Raw genomic sequence first — 24,910 nt, 5'->3', positions numbered from 1 at the left:
CAGGGTGATAAATAATTGTGTGTCACAAGATAGTTACACTTTTGACACCAAGCAATGTATCCAACATCAAAAACCATGACACCTGCTGGTTTCAACAAAGCTGAGTGTGCTTTCCTCATCTTCTCATTAAATTATAATTTGAACTCTTTGTAGGACTATACATGTACATGTACCTATTTTAATTTTCATGAAGAAAAAAATTATACTTACTCTTCGTGTGTAAGGTGGACTTAACAAATCAATGTTGTCCTGTACTAATTTATCCCTGACAATCATTCTAAGCTGTGCCCGGGGGTAAATTGTCACCATCTCCTCGGGCCCAGGCCCTCCCCCTCCCGTACAAGACACTCGGGAGGGGGCCCTAACAGGTTCAACATTGGCCGAGTTTCGGCGATTGGAGGGTCCCTGTTTTTCGGTCAGATTTGCATCAATGACAGCCACTTCGGCGGACTCTAGAGTAAAATACACAGATGTGGCCCCCTCTTCTTTGATTTTGGTCACAGCCTGCAGAATGATCTGTCGGTGAGTTTCATCGGTGACACCAATTGCATCCAAGTCAGGCTTCCCGATCTGCTTGCAGACTTCCAATTCGTCATAACCGTTATCAATGAACGCCTCGGTGTATATTTCCAAATTAATGGACTTCAACCAGTCCTCAATTATGTTGTCGGTCATTTTCGATCACATTGAGTTAAATATTCCGAAATAAAATAGGCACACTCCACATGCTCACCTCACAAACGTCGAACCGACTGAATGCTTTTCCAGTCACATTGCGCTCGATATACAACAGATTGCGCGCGCACCTGTCCACTGATAACTCGACGCGTTAACAATGAACGAGGAGTTGTAAATTCGTAAACAAAAGCACGTGTTGTTAAAAAATTAATCTACTTTCATTTTCAGTCAAGCAATCAATTTTTTTTTACAATCTTCATGTTCTTGTTCAAAGTTTTACAATAAAAAGGACAATGTACATGTATAGAGTAATATATGATTGTGAGTGCAGAAAGGAATTCTTAATTTGTGAAAAATATTCTTATTGATATTTTGAGTTTGAGAAATTCAGTGGAAATGATATTGAAATCTCCTTTCTTTAAATCCTTTTTCTTTATAATAATTTTTATGAATATTAGGATATTCAATCTATCATCAGAATACAGTTTAACGCAATTAACACATTCATGACATTAACAAATAATTGTTCTTTTTTAGTAAAAGAAAGATAACTCCAACAAAGTGCGAACCACCTTTGTGGTCTTTTGAAATGTTCGAATAGGCGTTTGACGAAAACAGTAAATTTTGTTTAAACCCACAAAATTTATTGTTGCCCCCCCCCCCCCCCCCCCCCCACACACACACTTATTCTTGCTGCCAACATTTTTCTTAAATGCATGTAGGAAATTAATTGTCATGGGGTTCCTCCCAGTGGCGTAGTTGCCGTTAGGTACTTTTAAGGCACGTGCCTACACATTATATTAAGACCAAAAATAAAAAATGTTCAAATGTCACATTTTATTAACAAAAACCCAGCAAATATCTTTATTTTTCCTATTTCAAATGTTTGATTGCTTGAGGTCACAAATATGTGACATCGATGACGCTAATTATTGCGCAGTCAATCAGTGAAAGGAAGAACTTTGGATGAAATCTTTAAAATCATTTGAAATTCATAGATCGGGGCATTTTTCAATCTCAACTATCATTGACAAATTTGCGGCTAATAAAAATAGACGCCTTGACTTCGTTTAACATCATGTACGACTTAAAAAACAAAGCAATATTTCTGTTTTCTTATAAATATTTAAAATAACCATTGCAACTGTTTTTGAATTATGACATTCAATTACAAAGTCTTAATGTTCTCGCTTTAATAGTAAACTAAACTAGAGACAGACAAAAGCTTTGTTATAAGTTGATGGGTGGATAAGGCATATAAAATATATATACAAGGACGGAAAAGATACTGAAAAATTAAAATATCAATAAATCTTATATTTTTTTAAAAAAGAATATTCAAAACAATATATATTAAACATGTCATCAATTTTTAACTTGGAATATGTTGACTCAAACGGACGTATACTTATCAAAACCTCCAAATAGTGTCATTTTTGACAACTTTAAGGTCTGTTCATTTATAGAGTGGGTCTCTGCTCCATATTTTTCTCATAATCTAAATAAGGTTTAATGGAAAACACACCGCGATTTCAATCAACAAAAACTTGGAGAAATGACCCACTATTCAATAAAAATATCATTTTGTTTCTCAACAAATGAACGTTTTGAACAAAATTATTCAAGTCCTTAAATTCGTGGCCAAAGGCACACATAATATTTAAACAAATTATTTTGTTGTGTATGAAATGGCTCAGAGGTTAGAGCATGCACCAGACATTAGCTAACCTTATGTGGGTTCGATGCCACCAAAATTTAAGCAATATTTTTTTTCTATCATTTGTTAATTATAATAAAAACTGAATTTATTTAGAAATTGAGCTTTTGCAAACTTGTATTATAATAAATTTGAATAGATTTGATTTTAAAAATGAATTTAAAATTGTACTTCACATGACAATGAAACCGCATGGGCATTTGCCCTATGTTATTCCCCCGTTTCTTTTCCGCCATTCACTTTGATTACGCTTAAAAAGACCGCTGGTGAAAACAATATTGGATTGTATTAAAAAGTGTTTTTGGCCTTTTTTATCACGAAAAAAATCTTTAAAAAACCCATAAAATTTTATGTACGAAAAGTGCCAAAAATGTCTTCCTGGGTGTTCTCTAAAACACAAAATCCGTTTTCCGTCGGGGGGCTTCGCCCCCCTGAACCCCCTACCAGGACGCTGCCCTGGACCCACTGGGGGCCTTGGGCGGTCCCTAGACCCCCCTCGCCTTATTTGGTGCATATACTTCGTTCTATATAGTTCTAAATACGCCACTGCCTCCCCATACTTTTTGGGTTTTTGGGAGTAAGTAGAAATTGGGAGTGAAAATAAGGAAAATATTAAACATTGAAAACCGAAGTTATAGGTATAGTTAAGATCATCATGAAATTTGCCTTTTTTTTTTAACTTGTAAAGATTTTTTGGATGAGTTTTTCTCTCCCTTTCAAAACCGATGCCACGCGTTGCCTGACTGTAGTTTTTTCATGCCCCAGTGTATTTGGTATGTCGTTGTGAGGATCCTCACGGCGACATACATATATATCAAATTTATAAGAGAGCGTAAAAGATCCAATTTTAATTTGATCGGGAATGTTCAATTTCTTTCGTAATATTTTTTATTTGCATGAAATCTTTATGAACATTCCATCCAGGTAACTGAGCATTAAATCTCATATATATATATATATATATATATATATATATATATATATATATATATATATATATATATATATATATATATATATATATATATATATATATATATATATATATATATATATATATATATATATATATATATATATATATATATATATATATATATATATATGAAATGAAATTTTTTACGTATGTATGTACATGGATATTTTTTGCGTAGTTTAATATTCATTTTTGAGCGCGTTTACGTTGTATGGCCCCGTAGCATGCAGACCCATCACTTCTACTATATAGATGATATATATCGAAAAATTCGTAAAACCAACTATAAGGTCATTTAATTTAGTTTACTCACAAATATTTTTAAAGACATTTTATTCATTTAAAATTTCCATTTATAATGATTTTTTTTTTTACTTCAGTTCGAAAATTATGGCACAGAAGAAGTATAATTCGGTTGGGGTATCTTAAGATTGACAATAATGGTATGTAAAAACCAGATTTGACAAAATGTATGAACATGCAATTATTTTAGACACAAAAATTGACTTCAAGTATATGTATAAGCAATTGATTTATTATAGTGACATGTCTATATTATATACAATATTAGGAACCCGGTCCATTGAACCCTTGAATACATAAACGATTTTAGTTCATCACAGATTAAACAAACGTATAAATTATACTGAGGCTGTGATACATCACTGTATTTAACACTGAAAAGTTTCTGTATTCAAGTATAATTTGGGGGGGGGGGGGGGGGGCTTAATGCTATACAGTGTACTTCGAACGATCCTGGACCCCCTTCATGCATGATCAGTTCGTGCGTGCATGGGTAACTATATAGATTTAAGAAGGGGGGAGGGGGGGTTCAGTCCCCCTCAACTCAAAACGGAAGGCCCCCTTTCCCCTGAAAAAAAAATTTGACGAAGTCAGTGATTTTTGGCTGTTAACAATCTTTTTGTCACGTGGTTTGAAGTCCCTACTCCTTTTTTTCTTATTTTAGTACCTATACTGCAGTAAAGCAATGGCAGCACTTAATCAATATGATCATGCCACGCACGTAGCATCGGGGGAGGGGGGGGCACCTTTTTGCGGAGCAAAGAATTTTCTTGAATTTACATACAAAATACTGAATTAACATGGACCCCCCCCCCCACCACTTTTTTGTGACCATGTCAAAATTTAATTGAAAATAAGGTAATAAACGGTTAAATGGAAGTGAAAATTACCCCCCCCCCCCCATGGATTAGAATTTTGGAAAGTAACCTTTTCCGTTTTTTTTTTCTGTGTTTTTTTTTTTTGCTTGTCAAGATTTTTTTGGATGAGTCTGCCCCCCCCCCCCCCACTTTCCAAAACGATGCTACGTGCCTGCATGCCTACGTTGTATCTTACATGCACATAGAAAGAATAATCTAACCGTGACCAGGCTACGCTCAGGTCACAGTAAGTTAAACCGGGTCCGTAGGACATCTGTCATTTTGACGATAGAACATTCTATCTAACATGCACATAGACTTGGCTTATATTTGAAAATTTCCCGCGCATTTGGATAATTCGTGCTGATGTTTGTAGTTTCGCATAATAGCTCTTATAAGTCATATCGAATTCAATGAAATATGAAGAATACATTAAAATTGCCGTAAATTGAATCATCTTTTACATTTTTACTGCATTTCACCAACTTTCCCCGTGCAGCATTGTTTCAGTTTTAGCCAATGAAATCGCAAATCGCTATTTGTCTCATGTAATGGCGGCATCCTTGTTTATGCGGTAAGGTACGTATGCAAGCGATATTTCTTGATTTTAAGGAGATAAAAAGCTTTTTGCCAAAATTATTGGATTGTTTTACATTTTTACATGAATACTTTTTCAAAAAATGGTACTTTTGTATGTGAACACAACTTATTTTTGTTGCAAATTGTCATAAACTTCTGCAGTTTGGAACGCTTGGCGTATTTTAACATGCATAATGTTATGCAGCCGGGGTACTTAGATTAAGTACACAAAAGCGGGCGGTATGAAGCCATCTCTTTGTTAGATCCGGAGCTATTAACACGGCACACGGCTCATAACTGAGGATGGATCTTGAAACTCGAGTACTGTAATAAGTTTTGCATAGCATCAACATATTTCTGCTTATTGTAAAATTTTGTTCTATTATGAAAAAAAATCAACAAATTATCTAGATTTGAGTTGTCTACTCAATCATATTTTGTCAGAACACAGTTATTATTATTTGTTAAGTAAAAAAATGTTCATTTCTTTACAAAGTAAATCATGTAAAAGGAGTGTGCAGACTGGTTTTGAAATAAGTAGGCCTACTTGGGATGATTTCTTCATTAAAATAGGGCCTGAGGTTATATGTTTGCATTTGAATCATTTCTACATGAAGCTATGGACATATTTATTGGCTTTTACATGTAAAGTCATTTCTTTTGCTCAAAACAATGTTGGATGGCTCAAGGATATTAATGACTGTTACCACATATTATTTAGAGATAGATTATAATATTAAAATTCTTCTCTCTCGTTTCCACAGATAATTCACTACAGACCTTAGCATGCCTAGGAGTAAAAAGCGAGGTGCCTCTAAGTCTGCTGCTAGTGAGGCAGCAGCTGTGGGTGAGGAAGTTCTGGCTACTGTAGAGGGGGCACCAAAAGGAAGAAGAACACGTGGAGGGGCATCTCGAAGCCCTGCCCCCCAAAAGGCCTCCCCTAGTCCAGCACCCAGGTCAAGGTGAATTGCTGTATAACTGAGCAATATGTCTTCTGTAACGTGTAATATTTTGGGACTTAAAATGATATGTAATTGATAGGTAGAGATGAATACATTTGAAATGAAGTGGTACAATTAAAGCATTTTAGCATAGAAAGGAGGGGGCAATTAGAACAGTTTATCAAGAATATGTAAAATATTTGTTATTAATTTCTCTAATTGTTACACAATTCATTCGAAGAATATATCGATATCACAAGGACAATTTTAACACAGATTCATTGTCATATGTAATATTAATGGTCAAGAAATACTATAGGGACAATAAACATGTTTATTTTTTATATTTCAGGAGCAGAGGCAAAGCTCAAGCAAAAGGTACAGAGTTTATTAATTTGCTACTTTATAATATTGTTAGAATTTACAACTGTACATTGTTTGATATTTTGCTGTAATCTTCACAATAATGAATTATAATCTGCTATGTTTTATTTGCAAAAAAATCCTATTTAACAACTTTCTTAATGTTACAATTCATCATCATTTTAGAATTTTAAATGTTTTCAGTTTCATCAAGTTACTATCTTATAAATGTTAGCTTTTCAAAGGTATATCACTAGTAAACAAGATTAGTATATAACTACCAATATTTTAGGTGACAGTGCTGAAGTTCCTGACAGAGTAACCAGGGCAGTGGTACAGGAAGCGGAGGAATCCCCAAAGAGAGGTCGGTCCACTTCTCGGAGAGGAAAGCAAGCCAGTCAACCAAGTACTCCCGCAAGCACTAAGAAAGCTACTCCAGCAAAGGCCAAGAAAACTCCAGTCAGGGGCGGTCGCAGTAGAAGTGCGCGTGGTAAGAAAAAAGTGGTGGAATATGAAGAAATGGAAGATGAGGAGGAGGAGGATGAAGAGGAAGAAATTGAGGAACCAGTTGTGTCCACCCCAAAAGGAAGAGGTAGGGGTGCCAGAGGTACCCCGAAAAAATCACCAGCACCCAAAAAATCTCCTGCAAAGAGGAAAGCCCCAGCTAAAACAGCATCTAGGTCTAGGAGCAGAGGGAAGCAGGGAAGCCCTGCAGGGTCTCAGAGTCCTCTCCCTGATGCCCAGATTGTTCTCACCAAAATCGACTCACCTCAGAAAGCCACATCCCCCACCAAAAGTCCATCTCCCAAGGCAGCCAAGAAAACTCCATCACCCAGCCCAAAAAGAGCAGCGCGATCACCAACCAAGAAGACACCTCCCTCAGCCAGTAGAGGGGGTCGTTCCCGGAGGGGGGCTCCAGCTGAACAGGAGGAGGCCGCAGTAGCAGAAGACCAGGCCAGTGGTGAGGTAGAAAAGAAGGAAGAGGAGGAAGGAGAATCTGTAAAGGAACCAGAATCTGAAGAACAGAAGGAAGGTGAAGTAGGAGGAGAGAAAGAGGAGGAGGATGAAAAGGCAGCAGAAGAAAAGACAGATGCACAACCAGAGGTCGAAGCAGAAGCAATGGAACAAGAAGAGAAGCTGGGTGAAGACAGTGTAGAAGAAGATGTAGCTGATAATGAGGAGGTGGTGGAGGAGAAGGAGGAAGCTGAAGATGTACAACCAAATTCCATCAAAGAAAATGGTGATGATGCAGAAGCACCCAGTCAAAAAAGAAAGTTTGAAGAGGTTGAGGATGAAGTAGAAGAGAAAGAAGAAGACTTGTCAGCAAAGAAAGCAAAATTGGCAGATGAGCTTTTACCACAGGCCAATGGAAGTCAGGGGGAAAACAGTATGGAATCTGAACCAAGTGAAGAAGAAGTGAAGGAAAATAAGGTTGAAAGTGAAGCAGATGTAGAAAAAGACTATGTTATGGTGAATATTAATGAAGTTCCTGCTGCTGATAGCAGTGAAATCTTAAATAGTATTCCAAAGGAAGAGAATAAAGAGAAAGAGATAATGGAAGAAGTTGTTGAAGCAGTTCCAGTTGTAAGCCAGGTAGTGGAAGAGCCAGTTCCAGTTGTTGAAGAGAAAGAAGATGTTGTAATGAGAGAAGAGGCAGCAGAAGTCCCAAAGGAAGTGGTTGAGGCACCCATCCAGAAGGAAGTGTTCGTACCTCTTGGAAACCAGGAAGTAGTTCAGGAAGCAAGCAACATTCCTGTGCCTCAGCAGGAAGTAAGTCAAGAGGCAAGCAGCATACCACAACCAAACCCAGTAGTAGAAACGGTGCAATCAGTGAATGCAGTAATCAATGAACAATCAGTAGTCTCAAATCCTGGTGCTCAGAACTGGGTATTGAATCGACAGTTTGTCAAGAACCCCGCCTTTAGGGACGAGTTAGGAGATCCCGCTAAACAGTTTAGTGTGGTCAGTTACAACATCCTTGCCCAATGCCACCTAGAGAGAGGTAACTACAGCTTTACAAAGCCTGAATTTCTGGCTGCAGATCACAGGTATCAGAAACTGATGGAGGAGATACGGTACCTGAATGGGGATATTGTTTGTATGCAAGAGGTTGATACAGCATTTTACAATGGCATTCTGGCAGCATCTATGAAAGCGTAAGTTATTAAAAAATATTTTTTATGTAAATTCAGTGGTTTTTAGAATAAATCTTTCATTTTTAATCAAATATGCTTTAAACATGTTTATAATGCAATGATAAGAAGCTAACTTTTACAGAGAAAAAAACTCCAATCATTTCTTGAATAAATGTTCTTGTAATTAACCATTAATACCATACAAGTTGTTTGGTAAATAAATTTTTTAAAATACTTCAGTGGTACATCTATCAAATTAATATACAGTTATCTGTTATGGACCTTTTTTCCCTGTTGTAGAATGGGATACGAAGGTCTGTGGAAGAAACGTACCAATGAACTCTATGACGAGGGTGAAGCCACCTTTTACAAAACGAGCCGGTTTACTGTGGTAGAGAGCAACACCTACTCTTTGGCTGATCTTGCAAATAAGGTAAAAAGTTGTGTTTTACTTAAAATAAAATTAAAATACCTTTTACGTGAAGAAATGAACCTCTCTCTATTTTCTACTGGTATTTATTTTATATTACTCCAATCTCAAAATAGAGAAACTTGATTGTCTAAATTACTTGCATTTCTTGGATATACATGTAATAAAAAACTAGTTTATTACATCCCCTCTTCTATGAGAAGTATCAAATTAAAAAAAAAGATACATTGAAGAGTTTTATTTATGTAGCACTCAGACTTGGAAATGAATACCACATCTTTTCATACTTGATCTGATCAAATTGCAGGAAATGGATGATGGTTTGGATCCAACACAAAAGGAGGCTATCCAGGGATACCTGGATCGTCCTGATGTGATGGTGCTGGTCAAGCTCAGATGTAACTCTACCGGACAGATCGTGACCGTGGGAAACATCCACGTCCACTGGGGCCAGATGAAGCTCCCTGATGTCCAGTGTATACAGGTAAGTGGAAGCCTATTCACCATTGTTATTGTGAAAAATATTTATTTATCTTACATGTACATGAAGCATCATACAAGGAGTATTTAGGTTTGGTGCTGAAAAATTAAACGAAATGTCCGATGGGGGGGGGGGGGGGGGGGGTTGAAACCTGGGATTGTGTATGCAGTTCTTCTATTTTTACTTAAAGATGTTTTACTCTTCATTAGAATTTTCTTCTCATTGAATACTTTTATCTATTTTCATTTAATAACCATGTTATTTAATAGAAGCCAATCAAACAAACAAAAAAAACTTCAAATTGAAATAATTTGAATGAATTTTCTATTTTAAGCTTTAAAAAATTTCATTAATCTTTCATACATGTACACATCCTTTGTGTTTATATTTTCCCTTTCCCTTGCTTAAGAAAAGGAAGTAAAATTATTAATTAATTGATTGAATAATCAAATGATTATTGCCTGTGATATCTTAATAAATAAATAACAGAAAAAAGAAAAATGTTTTGAATTGACGTTGACCTTTTCAACTCTACAGATAGCAAGTGCCATTAAGGAAGTGGTCAGTAAGGCAGGGGGTGACCTGACCCCCCACATCCTGTGTGGAGACTTCAACTCGGAGGTGACCAGCCCTGGGTACCAGCTGTGTACGGAGGGATACCTGTCTGACGCCTGTATCCAACAACTCCAGTCACTGGAGAATCTACAGTTCCAGGACGGAACAGTGAGTAGGATAAAGTACTCTGTATTTGTCAAGGGAGATAACGTTTTTTTAATATTTGAAATTTGGTTTCTGTTTAATCATTGGAATTTTTGACTGTTCATATTTTTATGGGTCCCCTTTACACATGGATTTATATCCTTGACAAATTATGAAACATGGTATTATTTGGTACTCTGTATTTGTGACGGGAGATAATGTATTTTAAATAGTTGAAATTTTGTTGTGGAATCATTGGAATGACTTCAACACAGCGTCTCATAATTAGATTCGGTGGCCATTTGCAATTGCAATAGTTAAATCTGAATCATTGCATTGTTTGCAGTTATGTTCATTATAAAGTCAAGCGTTGTACTGACTTGAGTAACTAAAATGTGGTCCTAAATCTTGAATTTTTCTTTGTGGAATAAGCAAGCCAACTATCAACATTTTATTTGATTCATTGAATGATAAAAATAGGCAATGCACAATGTTAAATCAGATGCGCATGGGCATGAAACCCAAGGAATTAATTTTTAATGGCCTTTTCAAATTTCTTAATCAATTAATTAAGGTCATTTAGATTGTCTTCATGAAAGGGATAAATTACTCCAGGAAAAAAAAAATTATTTGAATAAAACTTTGGGATCAATGTATTTTCATTAAAATATGACATTATCAATTGATGTGAATGAATTTCTTTTGCAGAAATCCTCATTAATAAACACTTTATGGAGGGCATTTCAGCATACATCTAGCAGCATGAAAAGTGCTTACAACACTGCCCAAGTAAGTCAACCTTCTATGATGGACCGTATATCTGGGGAGTTTTTTGTATGCCACAATATTTGCAAAAATTGGAAATTGTTAACATTTTTTATTTTTGTCAATAATTTATTGCAATTTGAAAAATTTCTTGTCGCCAACTATATTGGTTAAATTTTCTTCATATTAAATATTTTGTGATGTAGAAATGATTGTGACAAATGTTGAAATCGGATCATTGCAAAAATTAACAGATATACGGTATATCGTGGTATTATACTGTGCTCATTAATACCAAGGTCAAAGAGATGCCAGCGCCTTTCTCTGATGATTCATGAAACATCAAAATAGAAAGTTATTAAGTCCAATGTATGTTGGAGGTATGCTTACTGTATACGAATACATATCAATTTTGCTTGGTTTCCCGTTTTTACACCTATTTTTAAGGAAAGCAGCTATCGTATGTACACTTATAATGTATGTATATATGATTCTAAAAAGTGAAGGGTGCTGCCACTTCTAAACAATTCTATAAATATAAAAAGAATCTTAGTATTTAAAAAGTGCTGCACTTCAGCATTGAAGTTGCTATCTCGTTGGACAGTAAACCTGGTAGGTTGTTTATAGCAAGTAAACATTTGCATCGCATCCAATATTTGCTGTATATCAGCTTGAGAGCCATTGGGCTCAATGGCCAATATTCAGCTATCGAGGGCTAATATTGGATGTGATTGAAAATTGTCATGATTTTTAACATCATATACTAAATATGATGAAAAACATCAAGTAATGATTGATTCTTGTCAGCTAATCGATCCTTGTCCATATACTGGCACTTGTCTCCTATTATATTTCTTGTCAATTTGCTCCAGCTGTTTGTATACAAGTTGACATAGACATACTGTAAACCAACTTTTATTCGCGTGCGAGAAATTTTCGCGAGGTTAGCTAGAGCCTTGTCGTCGTGAATATTTCTCACCGCAAAATAAAGTTGCCGGGAATAAAAATTGGTTTACAGCACCCTAACTTATTTGAGGTCATACTTGGACATTGGAATTGATCGAGGCATATCAGTATCTACGTCATAATTGCCGATTAATAATTGAAAAGTGTTTGTAATAACAAATAAAGATTGCCAGAAGGGGTGTGTAATAAATTTTATTACCCACCTTTATACACTGGTAGTCAAATTTTTGGTTTCTTTTGACAGGACGGAAAAGAATACAAGTATATCTTGCAATACCGTATGCATTTCAAATTTTAAACTAATCGAGACCAATCATCGCAAACCTTGGAAAGCAGCTACCGTAATCCGGTGAATATAATACGCAGTAGTGTACAATACGCACCCCCCACTTTGGGCCTGAAAATGGTGAAAAAAAGCTTGTTGGGATGTATAATACGCATCAAAAAAATTGACCAAACAGTAATCCTGAGTATCAACAAAGCAGTTATACTTTGTATGCACGCTCAACTTCATCGCGGGAATACGCTTCCGGAAAAAAGAAAAACACAATATTTTCTTAGATACGGATTTATTGTAACTAATACATCGCGGTAATATCTTTAATTCATAATCAATGTTTTAAATAGGCCTTGTATTAAATATTCTACCGTAAAAAAAATCAACTACTTTTAACAAGCGTGATATAATTGTTTAGTCATTACAATCCCTGTGAAGTGAAAAACAGACGATGTACAGGTATGGAGATGACGGACCTAATTAAATTCTTAAATGACTCCGATCAAAGTGATCAATTAGAGGCCTGGGACTTAATAAAATTTATGCACAAATAGTTGTGTTGTGTATAGTACACATAGCCTAAGGGGGTGTCTGGGATACCCAAGGTGTCAAGCGTTAGCGGAGGGGGACCACAACTGTTTCAATGGCTTCAATTAACGGAAAAGGTTATAGAATTATTTTTATTCATAATTATTTGCAATAAATTAATTAAAATTACTTGAAAATGGTTAAAAATGAGCCAACTGATGTGTAAGCTGTTTTCAAAGATCGTCTACAAATAGCACGTGGCCATCGAAGTCCGCATTCTATTAATAACAGCTGTAATGGCGGCGTACACGGAGATAAAGAATAGGCAGTTCAAATTAATTTTTAAAGGCCATTTTGAAACAGTTTATTTATTAACAGACTTAAAGTGTACATTTTCTTTAATTACATGCTACTAGGTAGTATAATAATGATTTCCTAAGGGTTACATAGTAATATATATGTGATAATGAAGGAATGTTACGATGTATAGCGGGGAGCGGTCCTGTCTGTGAACAGCATAGGTAATACGGCAGTATGATACCCCGTGCTTCAGCTAGGGAAAAAATATGTCCAAATCCTATAGGGATGTATAATACGCACCCCTTTCTCACGGTAAAAAATGCTTGGAAAAAAGTGCTATTATATTCAGCGGATTACGGTATATAATTGACATTAAAGAAAATTAAAAACAAACATATACGCTTCATATATTGAACAAAGTAAGAGCTAAATTATTCCAGTAAAATAGCAATTTATTTTTTATTATTAATGTGTCTTTAGAATTATTAAACCAGTACTTAATATTGTTACAACTGTAGGTATTCTATATTCATCGTAATGTCAGAGTTACCTCCCTTTAAATCTTTCAAAGATATGTAAAAAACATGAATTATGATGTTGTTGTAGTACATGTTTTATACTTCAATTCAAATTTAAACTGGCCGTGGTTGATTACAAAGAAAACAATTTCTAGCACATTAGAGTATTGACCAATGTGAGAAAAACATTCTTTGGTTTGACCTTTGGGGTTATCTTTCAATATCCAATCGCAGTTTACGTAAAACATGTTTTTTGCTGATGCGGTGGCTAGAGAAGATAATTGAGACCATTCTACACCATGTCTTCAGGCAGTATGAAATTACGTTTTGGTGTTTTGGGGTTTAACATAATCTTTCAAGCCAAATATCGGAGCCAATTTGCCTGACTTTCTGACCAAGTTTTGATATTTAGAGATGTTTTCAGTTCTTATGGGTAATAAAGGATAACATTGGAGACCAAGAATTGCACTTTATAACAAAAAAGCCCATTTCTATATAAAGTTCTCCATCAGAATTATCCTGCAAAATCCACATTGGACCAAACATTTTTAAGACCTTTTCTTACCCTTTTCAGGGGAAAGAACCCAAGCTGACATCCTATCACACGTCCATGAAGGCAGCTGTGGACTACGTTTTCTTCAGCTCCAACTGTCTGGATAACGTGGGTGTCCTGGCGCTACCCCAAGAGGGAGCCATCACCCAGACCGGGGGAATTCCTAACGAAATCTTCCCATCAGACCATGTATCAATCAAAGCCGTCTTCTCATTCAGATAAACATCCCATGTAAGTGTATAGTATTTTTTAGAGTTTCAAGTGGAGGTCGATTTTGATGCACATGTTTGAAGTGACTTCATTTCGATGTTGTCTAATTTTTTTTTTTTTTTTTGATAAAGTATTACATGCATTGGTTTTAATTTCATGATACCTGTAGTTTGGTCAGTGAATTTAGTTTGTATGGTATGGTGCATTATTTTTTTAAATGGAATTTTAAACATTGCAAAATTAAATCTTCATTGATGTTCCACTGTATCAAGGATTAAAAAATTTTTAATGTTTGCCAATTTCAGTTTTATAATGCATGATATTTTAAAAGAAAAAATACACTGTCACCACATTCAATTGCAAGTTTTGTGTTTTATTTCATTTCAGGTCATGCTTTATGGACAAGCCACACCCACAGATTTATTCATGCTAATCATTGGTCAAATCATCTGTCAATCATCCATCTGAATTACCTCTACAGGTCATGACTAGAATACTAGTGCAGCTATTTTTGGAAACATGAACACTGTGTGTGACAACTATCCATCAGGCTGTTTTTTTTTCCCCAAAGGAACTTTAAGTGCATATTTTGATTTCAGTTAGATAAGCGGTATATTATGATAATTGTTTTATTTATATATGCACACAACTGAATCTTCCCTTTTCTCAAACTTCTCTGTATCTCAAGAATTGTCCAAATCTGTTGTGTGTAGAAAAGATCCATATTTTTTGTATAGGATGTCGGAATCGTTTTGGGAAATAGAGAAATCGTGTTCTTTGTTGTTTTTAATGATAGAATTAATGAATTAAGTTTTTATTTCACACTTTTGTGAATTGATTCTGGTGTTTTAACGTGTTTCCTGGTGTTTTATTCTTGTTTGCAGACAGTTCTTAAAGAATTTGGGTTCAAGTGTTAATTTGATGACAAGTTTACTACTAATAAGTGTCAATAACTTCATATTTGCAATGTAATTCAATTTCCATAATGCTTTGATGTATTGCATTTAAATGTGTCGTTGTTTCTGAAATTTTGGGGTTTTCCCCCCAAACTCAATTGTATTTCTACACAGAAATCATTATTTTTAAACACAAGGTTGGTCCTACTCTTAGCCTGGTAAAAGAAAGCTGAAACCACCCCTGTGTTTTTCATGCATAGAAAATCAATTTGGGAAAATATTTGTATATTAAATAATGGATACATCTTGACTAGACTTTGACAATGAATGTCCAATGAAATTTGTTTTTACAAAATTTAAGATGTTTTATTGTTAATAATTGATAAATTAAATTATTAATAAGTCTTAACCTCAAAGAGGCAGTAATTTATTGATTAAAGGTGCTCTTTATTAAGATGCTTTGGATATATATATTATGCCAAAATAATGGATATTTTATTGGTTATTTTAATTTAGCCGTTTAATGAATTCCTTTTCATGATACAAGGTAGATAACTGTTATTTTGAAAATAGATTGGTATTATTAAGTTAAGGATTTCTGGAGACACTTCTCTATGTCTTTGACTGAATGGCATTATTTTACATCAAGAAAGATTGGAATGTTTGTTTCTGTTCTTTTTTTTTTTTAATGAAGATGGGAACTGAAAGCTTTTGACGGTTACTGTAGTGTACAAAAGTTATCTTTTTTTTTCAGGAGTTTCATTGTAAAATAATCATAATCATTCAATTAGAATCTTATTAAATTTTTTTAATTTTCAAGATAAATGTTGGTGTTTAGATGTCATTTCAGAGTTGTCTTCTTTGTTTTGTACAGATTAATAGAAAAAAATCTCTACCTATATATATATCTATCTATATATACATCTTATGCTATAGATAGTTTTCCATGTTTATGGCAAATGAGAAATGTTTGTGTATAATGCCTTAGAGTGTTTATTGACTCTATGAATTCATTGTCACCCATCACGGTAGCCCAGTGATCTCTTGTAATAGTCACCAGCAATAACATTGTAACAAAATTGTATTTACATTCGATTATGGCAATTAAATTGCAAGGTTGGGTTTTGAAATAAACATGGATAACTTGTGACGACCTTTTTGTTGTTTTTAGCTTGCCTGAGCTTTTCTGATCAAGATTTGTCCATTGTCTGTCGCAATTGTCATTGTCGTAAACTTTTCACATTTTCAACTTCTCCAGAACCACTGGGCCAATTTCAATCAAATTGGACACAAAAGCAAGGGTGAAGTGGATTCAAGTTTGTTCAAATGAGGGACCATGCCCTCTTTTAAAGGGGAGATAATTTAGAATTATTAAAAATTTCTTTGTTTTCAAAAAATCTTCTTCTCCAAAACTATTAAGCTAGAAAAGCTCAAATTTGGAAGCATTCTCAGGTAGTGTAGATTCAACTTTGTTTAAATCATGGTCTCCGAAGGTAGAGTGGGCCACAATGGAGGGATAAATTTTAAGAATATATGTTAAGAGAAAATCTTTAAAAAAATACTCTTTTTAAAAATCATTCAGACAGAAAAGCTTGAATTTGTGATGAAGCATCTTCATGTTATGTAGATTCAAGTTTGTTCAAATCATGATCCCCGGGGGTAGGGTGGGACCACAAATTGGGGGGGGGGGGATGGTGAATTTTTACATGGAAATATATAGAGAAAATCTTAAGAAATTGTCACAAAAACATTTGGTCAGAAAAGGTAAAACTTGTGTGGAATTATCCTTAGATGGTGTAGATTAAAGTTTGTTCAAATCATGATCCCCAAGTATGAGGGGGCTACATTTAGGGGGGGGGGGTAATTTTTACGTAGGAAAATATAAAGAAAATCCTCTGGAAAAGCATTCAGTCCAAAAACCAGAAACTTGTTTGGAATTAAAGGTTGTGCAGATTAAAGATTTATCAAACCATGAATCCCACGAGAAAAGGGGGGGGGGGGGGGTGTTATATAGAAATAGAGAAAAATCATCTTATAAATGCTGAAACGACAAAAGGGGCTTGGTATTTACTATAAAAACACGAGAATAAAAATTGGCAGATTTTTTGTAACTTTTTGATATTTCTGTACTAAGTTGTCATTAAGATAATTATTTTGATACTATAATGCTAATTTGATCAGTTATGGCTATTGTTACACAGGTGAGCGATGTGGCCCTTGGGCCTCTTGTTGGAAGTCGCACCTGTATTCAAACTCCCTAGACTTCCACACAAACACGGGACAGTGATTTTGCGTGATACGTTTAGGGAGGGTTCTGTGAGCGATTTTTAAAAGTTAAAGTTGTTCATTTTTTTATCACCGTAAATTTTACCTTCCCATTTGAGATATCCTAATATACATTGTGTCAGGTTGCAATTATCAATAACTGTTATACCAAACAGTAGAACCATTTTAACAAGACCTTGGACTTTCGGTTGGACTTAGCTATCTATTTCTTGCGTCAAAACAAGTTAAAAATGACGAGTGACAAGAATGACAAGTTTCAAGCGAAATATGCACCGATTGCATAGTCTGAGCTCAAAAGCCAGACAAATCGTGTTGATTTCAAAGAGCCATGGCCAGCAATGAAATACCCAGGCGCAAAAAAATTGCATCATTCCAGATTATAGGAAACCTTTATCATGCGAGGTTAAATTTTTGCGTGACTGCTGATAAAATCAAGCATTATTTTGCGATGCAAAATTTCACAAATCACTGATTCAAAGATTGATTTTTAGGAGCAAGAACGTTTTTGGCGGGTTATGAATGTCGTGAAAATAACACTTTATAAACTCTCTGCGAATAAACAAATCCATTTCACATTATAATTATAGAATAAAGCTTTTTCGGGGCCTTGTTTAACACGATAGTTATAAAGGCGATGCGTCTTACGACCCTCTTATACTGTTATTATGAAACTGATAACATACTTGTTCATTATATTTTATTCATTAGAGGTCACCCTATACAAAGTAAATCGCATGTCTGAGATGCACCATGGGTTTATGATGATTTAGAGGCTTGAATATCTATATTAAGAGCTCCTGATGATCGTGGCCATTTTTAGACTGTATTGATCTCCTTTGGAAGAAGAGCTCTATATAAAAATATAGAAAAATACTCAAAATTAAAAGCTAAACATTATGGAATTTGTTTTTCACCAAATATTCTTCCAAAGCTTTAGTTAATAAATCAAATTAAAACATTTAAGGTAGATCTGATGGTTAAAATATATGTTTATTATTGTTTTATGTATGATTGTATTTCGGTTTGCAGTGTTTGTTTATTTAGCTATACTAGATGTTTGGGTATAAGACCCAATAATTTTTTTTTGGCTTCCTCTTAACTCTTGTTAATTGTTTATAAACTGATGGTTAATTTTTTTTACCACCCCCTCCCCCCACCAGCCTCCAGCCCCAGATTCAATCAGTTTATTTGCCTTTCTTTGTAGGGGAAAGAACCCAAGCTGACGACTTACAAGAAAGCTGTGGACTACGTTTTCTTCAGCTCCAACTGTCTGGATAACGCGAGTGTCCTGGCGCTGCCCCCAGAGGGAGCCATCACCCAGACCGGGGGAATTCCTAACGAAATCTTTCCGTCAGACCATTTATCAATCAAAGCAGTCTTCTCGTTCAGATAGACTCTCCGCGTGAGTGCGTAGTATTTAGAGTTCCAAGATGTTTACATGTACTGAACATTGTGTTCTGAATAACTCTGTCTTTCTAATTTTCATTCTGATAAACGCTTGTTGTAGAATTCTGCTATTTATTACAAATATTGTAAAATTAATCTAAATCAATAACAAATCCATCTATCTTATTATGAATAGCAGGTCAAGACAATATATATTACTTTTAAAGTAATATATATTGTCTTGACCTGTCATTTATAAGTAGAAGGTATAAATAGGTTATGCCGGTTTTCTAATTCTTATTGAATATACTCAATTAAAATATGTCTCAAATATAAAAGGTTCCAAAAGGATACAATCTAGATTGTTAGATTTAAGTTTGATTTTTGAAGAATCATTATCAAAACTTAACCCTAGACATTATAAATCAAAACCAATGTGTGATTGACCGTATTTTCTTTAAAATGTTGATATTTATACCATAAGTCCGACGCATTTCATTACAAGTTCATGTTTTTCTTCTTTCAGGTCATGAGTCCTGGAAAAAGTCACACTTGCTAATCACCTGGCCAAATCACTTGTCAGTTATCGATCTAAGTTACTACTATAGGTCATGGAATAAAATGATAGTGCATCCTATAATTTTGAGAATGGGCCCGGCCTGTGAGACAACTACTAGTATATATCTGTTTGGTTTTTTTTCAAGGAATTTTAAGTTCATATAGACAACCGGTATATCAAGATCATTTTTATGTAGACATTTTTCTAATCTCATTTTTTTTCTCAACCTAACTTGTATTAATTTTGTTGCATGTAGAAGATGTCTAAGACCCGAATATTTCATTTATATCAAATTTGATATTTTTGTGAAAGAGAAAGATATTGTTCTTTTTTCGAAAGAGTAAAAGAAATTATTATTTTGTATTCTTCATTTTTTGTAAATAAATTATAGTATTTTAACATTTTTTTTGGCGTTTTTTCGTCCTGCTTTTTCAGACAGTCTGAATTTACCTATATTGTAAACCAACTTTCTATTCGCTACGACTTTTTTTCGCAATTAGGGTTCAACTGGCTCGCGGCCATATATTTCGCGATCAAGAAACCTTGGTCATTTTACTCGTGTTGATATTACATCCATAAGCCAAGTACTGATTCGCGGCGGGAAATATTCGCGACCACCAGGCTTTTGTGAACCTCGCGAAATTTTGTCACACGCGAAGAAATTTGGTTTACAGTACGAATATATTTTCTGCATACTTAATTTAAGATGGCTCGATGCTCGTGGCCTTTTTTGAACTATATTGACCTCATCAAAATAAGCTCTTTATAAAGAAATAGGAAAACACTCAAATTTTAGAGCTAGTATACATGTATATGTTATATTTTTTTTTACAAAAAAAAGTTTATGACATAAAACATCATTTCTAAAAATTTAAGTTAGATCTGATGGTTTGACTAGTGTTGACTTATCACCCTAATTACGGTTTTCCTTAGACTGAATAATCAGTGACTTTTTACTAAGCAATGCGTTGATAAAAAAAAAAACCCATTAATTTGATTGCTTACAATGAATAAAAAAAATGTTTTGAAAGTTTTAGTAGTCCTTATTGAAAATTGTACTAAGTTCGAATGCAAAAACTTCATATAACAACAATTTCACTGTTAAAGTTCCTCCTTTTAATTCAATTTTTACATGCTTCCAAAAAATATATGTGAATTTAAAAAAACCCAACCCTGTCAGCTGCGAGAAAAAGTAGGGAGCCCCCTCCCCCCATCCCCGATGCTACGTGCCCGATCTATACCATGAAAAGAAGTGAAATATCGAAGTTTTTCATGTCTAATACAATATCTTCTGAAGAAAGAAAACATTCGCATTTTCACGGATGCTAGAAAACTATAGATATAATATAAAGTCATGAATTTATATGGAATTTATTGCAAACAAATATTTTGTTACAAACTTGTTACAAGCCAAAAAAAAAAAAAGACAAATATAACAGTATATACAGCAAAACACAAGGTTACAACAAACTCAAATATAATGAAAAGAAAAAATAAGCAAGATCACATACCCTTCGCTTCCCCAATACTTGACAATAGATACACATAATGAATAATAGGGTATATGCATTAAATACACAAACGTAATTTAATAGAGAAAATAAGCCGCAAAAATTCATCAGATCAAATCTTAAGCATCAACAAAATTATAAGTTCAAAAGGGCCGACACTCCCAGAAAATAATGGAATAGGAATTTTTTGGTAGGCTAAACTAGAACTATCCTTATAAGACTAATACCCCCGCGAGGCTTATTCTAAATGGGACAAATATGAATTTAATTAAAGTAAGTAAAATATATAATTAAATAATAAAAGTTTGTGACACATAAATTAAAAAAAGTCTTGAATGTAAAAAAAAAATTATTTAACAAAGAAAATATTCAAAATTGTATATATTTTCAGAAAATTCAAAATTAAACATATTTTTAGAGTGTTTTAAAAACTATTAAATGATTAATAAAACTTTAAGGATTACCTCCCTTACTTTTCAACATTAATGTACAATATATAAGATAAGAAAAATGAAAACTGTCATAAAATCGTTAAATATCGTCTAGTCTTAATACAAATTGCAGGTACACATCTCCAGATAGTATTCCACATATGTACAAATCTCCAGAATTTTCCCAAAGAAAATAACCCATTCTATAGGGGGCTACAGACAGACAGACAGACAGACAGGGTAAAACCAATATACCTCCCCCCAAACTTTGTTTGCGGGAGTATAAATAATATGCACATATACGCATAGCTGCAGGTCTGTAGCTCCCGGTCGGAAATATACGGATGAACGATCCATATCACGCATTGCCACCCAAATACTTTCAACGTTCTCAAAATTCTGTGCAGCGATTTAAGAGGAGTTGCGCTTACAAACTCTTTATTACTATATTCACTATATGGCCAAAATTTTAAGTTCAAATTAAGCCAAAAATGCCCGAAATTCCAAGAAAATACTGGAATCGAAATTTCCTTCTACTGTGCACATCTACACACCGTACAGCGTTTTGAAGGGAGTTGCACTTACAAAAAAAGTGGAATCAGAATTTCCTGGTAGTATGCACATCAACAGATTGTGACCTAAATACCTTCAAAGTTTCAGCGCTTACAAATTGTTCATACTATATTTGTTCGATATACGACCAAAATGTTATAAGTTCAGAAGGGCCGAAAATGCTCGTAATTGCGTGCGGGCGTGCATTATACGTAGACCACGTCATCTTCGCCTGGAATGGAAATTCCACACTGAATGTAGTAATGGACATAAATCAACACGTGATTACCCATTTCACCATATGAAAATTCCTGGCCAGCTGAGTCCCTGTAGTAACCTGGGATACAGAAAATCAAAGTAGTGAGTTCGAATCCTACAGATCGCCTTTGTATAATTAAAGTTCATTAACGCTCTGTACATTCATTGTTAAATTTTACCTTATTTGGATAATTTTTCTTTAAAAAACCCCAAATGCACTTGATAGAAATAATAGGCTTTTTTTAAAATAGAAATTCAAACTTTTGATTAATTTGACCAGAATATCATTTCATATTAAATACTAGCTGAGCGTCCATGTACCACAAAATTTTAATATACATGAGCTTATTTTTGGTTCTATGCCAATAATTGTAGGTCATTTTTCGTCACAGTACAATATCTTTTAAAATCATATTATAATATAGTGGAATAATTAATTAGAAATTATAGTTATTCATAGGTATAGTAATTGGTCGAAGGCAAGTTTGTCAGCTTACTAGGATTGATCTAATAATGCCATGGACTAGAAACATTTCACAATAATAAACTGCATCCTGATTTACTTTCTGGTGGATTTTCAAGGGTTTATCTTTTTTCCAAGGGAATAGGAGTATAAATATCTCAATAATTTCTGACCAGCCCTCGTATATATACTTACCATAAACGCGAGGGGTATCGTTAAATTCTGCAGGAACTCCATTATTTTCAGATCCACCCACGAGTTCACAGTGATCCTCGCCCATGCCTTCATGGTCCCCGATGTTCATGAAGGTAGCCCCTAAGCCAGAGCCAAGGAAAAACTTGTACCTGAAACACATTAAAGTAGTAACATATATACAGCATCGGGATGTACACATGTATATAATACCAAAGAATTACCCGGCGTCTGATATTACGGACAAGGTCAAGCGATGTTACGATTGGTCAAATATTACGGTTACACTTTTTGGTATGAGGTAAAACGGACGATTTGAGTATGTTCCAGGGTTTAGTATAATCAAACCTGTGACCATTGCGTCATACCGTGTTCCACTTCTTTCATATTACAAACATAAATACAATTTGCGTGCTCCTAATAATGTTTAAAAATCCCCATCTCTTTGACAGACAATTAAACAAAATACACGATAACCAATGGAAAATGCAACGAAATGTTAGGTTATCTTATTGATGGATTATTTGAAAAAGGAAACATGCAAATCAATTTTCTGTTCCGCACACACACCAAAAATTCGTGCGAAAAAAATTATGGTACGAACCGATTTTAACTTTTACGAAGCATAAGCAAGATGGAAATTTGGTATTTTTAACATTCATTTTTTGGCAAGTATTATGTTTAAAAGCTATAAACAAAGTTTTATTCCTAAAATTTTAAAGTATATTTTCATATATAAGCTGTTTTATGTACTTATTTAAATCGAAGGAAAACGTGTTCATTTTCCCCCATTTCCTCGATTTCAATTCTACTTCTTTCACAGGTATGTGTATTTTTATGAAGATGGCGACATTACAGAAAAAATACATTACCCGCTACCTTCAAAAACCGCATGAATAATCAAAAGAAGTATTTTATTGTTAATGTTTACATCTTTCTTTCAACAAGTTAATAAATTGATTGAGAGTAAATAAAGTTCACTAAATTAATGTGAATGTACATCAGTATGTTAGCTAAAAGAAATAATCAAAACGTCTCCTTTGGGAATTTGAGTCTGACATAATCATGATTATTTCGTGCAGTCCGTGATTTTTCTTATGTCGCCGTAGGTTTCGACCAATCGATAAACGGGGTGTGTGGATTTCAGTCCTATCATTTTCAATAGAGCTATGAATTACAATACATTTCAATAAAAAATAGAGGGAATCATAATCGGTAGGTGTAAATATTCTAATGTATTACCACAGAGAAATGGATGCGTGTACGTATTTAATTCTAAAAAATATACTGAAATATAATTACCACCAATAATTAAACTGAGTTTACAGGTATTTTATGGCAAAAAAATTATTAAGGAGAGCTTATAAAGAAAGTATTTAAAATACGTCCGAAAATGAAATGGTCTGCAATTAAACAAAACCGAATATAATACAATTTAACTAATCAGAGTTAAATTCATTTATCAAAGGGAAATCATGTATAGATTTCATCATATTAACATTTTATTTTATTATCAACTCATAAATCTAGGCACATATTTCACAACTATTATTCCAACAATAATATGCGCCTCCTGGTTTAGCCTTACCATCGGCCTTAAATTTTTGGCTATTAGCCAAACCCGTGACGTCATTTTGTACTTGCATCAGTCATCCTTCAAAACATTCACCCACCCTCCCATATCCCTTACTAAAACCGATTTGGTTTGACTTTTCCGATCGCGTCGCGTTCAACTCTTTCAGCTACGTCATACATAAACAATACCCGCACCTTAACCACAATTTTTTTATTGGTGGATTCAGCTTACCGCTGATTGGCTGCTGGTTAACTAAGACTAAATTATGCACGGACAGAATCAGAGAATGAAAAATTCACATGGGTACTCGTGACTGTCGAAATTGGGCTATTTTTCGAAAGTGTACACTTGTGATAAAACAATACATACGGTACATAGCATAATATAGCTGTAGCTCTATATATAACTTTTGGGTTAGAAAATATAAAGCTACAGTGCATGTACAATACTTACATGTACAAAAAAAACTTTACGGCAATTTGCCGCGTATAAAGATAACGCTATTTTTAAAAAAGATTTGCATC

At 34.3% G+C, this 24,910-nt stretch overlaps 2 protein-coding genes across 10 annotated transcripts in view; one reads left to right on the top strand and one right to left on the bottom strand.

Moving 5' to 3' along the window:
* LOC105340480 (SAM and SH3 domain-containing protein 1) overlaps window positions 1-820 on the bottom strand; it is a 41,810-nt gene extending 40,990 nt beyond the window's left edge. For all 6 annotated transcript variants that reach the window (XM_066071681.1, XM_066071682.1, XM_066071683.1 and 3 more), the window contains exon 1: window positions 211-820. In XM_066071681.1, the coding sequence (XP_065927753.1) occupies window positions 211-675 (465 nt within the window). In that variant the 5' untranslated portion in view covers window positions 676-820. The remainder of the gene's footprint in view (window positions 1-210) is intronic.
* A 4,142-nt stretch (window positions 821-4,962) lies between these two features.
* On the top strand, window positions 4,963-19,802 carry LOC105340483 (neurofilament heavy polypeptide). 4 transcript variants are annotated; one of them, XM_020072298.3, is made up of 10 exons: window positions 4,963-5,110; window positions 5,875-6,072; window positions 6,404-6,429; window positions 6,707-8,570; window positions 8,850-8,982; window positions 9,287-9,463; window positions 9,998-10,183; window positions 10,868-10,948; window positions 18,663-18,860; window positions 19,371-19,802. In XM_020072298.3, exons 2-9 carry the CDS (start codon window positions 5,897-5,899, stop codon window positions 18,849-18,851), a joined length of 2,832 nt encoding a protein of 943 aa, XP_019927857.3. In that variant the 5' UTR covers window positions 4,963-5,110; window positions 5,875-5,896; the 3' UTR covers window positions 18,852-18,860; window positions 19,371-19,802. The 4 variants fall into 4 exon arrangements, with proteins under 4 accessions (XP_019927857.3, XP_034335406.2, XP_034335407.2 ...); XM_034479515.2 differs by lacking the exons at window positions 18,663-18,860; window positions 19,371-19,802 and adding exons at window positions 14,088-14,297; window positions 14,664-16,320 and having other exon boundaries at window positions 4,964-5,110; XM_034479516.2 differs by lacking the exons at window positions 18,663-18,860; window positions 19,371-19,802 and adding exons at window positions 14,088-14,297; window positions 14,664-16,320 and having other exon boundaries at window positions 5,077-5,105.
* Window positions 19,803-24,910: the final 5,108 nt, after the last annotated feature.

This window comes from Magallana gigas, chromosome 9 (assembly GCF_963853765.1).
Source record: "Magallana gigas chromosome 9, xbMagGiga1.1, whole genome shotgun sequence".
NCBI lineage: Eukaryota > Metazoa > Mollusca > Bivalvia > Ostreida > Ostreidae > Magallana > Magallana gigas.
Note: the sequence above shows the minus strand (reverse complement) of the source record. Positions and strands in the feature narration are given on the sequence as shown.

Coding starts and splice junctions, on each gene's coding strand:
- LOC105340483 (XM_034479515.2), top strand. CDS start 5,897: ATGCCTAGGAGTAAAAAGCGAGGTGCCTCTAAGTCTGCTGCTAGTGAG. Junction 6,073..6,403: donor AGTCCAGCACCCAGGTCAAG/GTGAATTGCTGT, acceptor TTTATATTTCAG/GAGCAGAGGCAAAGCTCAAG. Junction 9,464..9,997: donor CTGATGTCCAGTGTATACAG/GTAAGTGGAAGC, acceptor TCAACTCTACAG/ATAGCAAGTGCCATTAAGGA.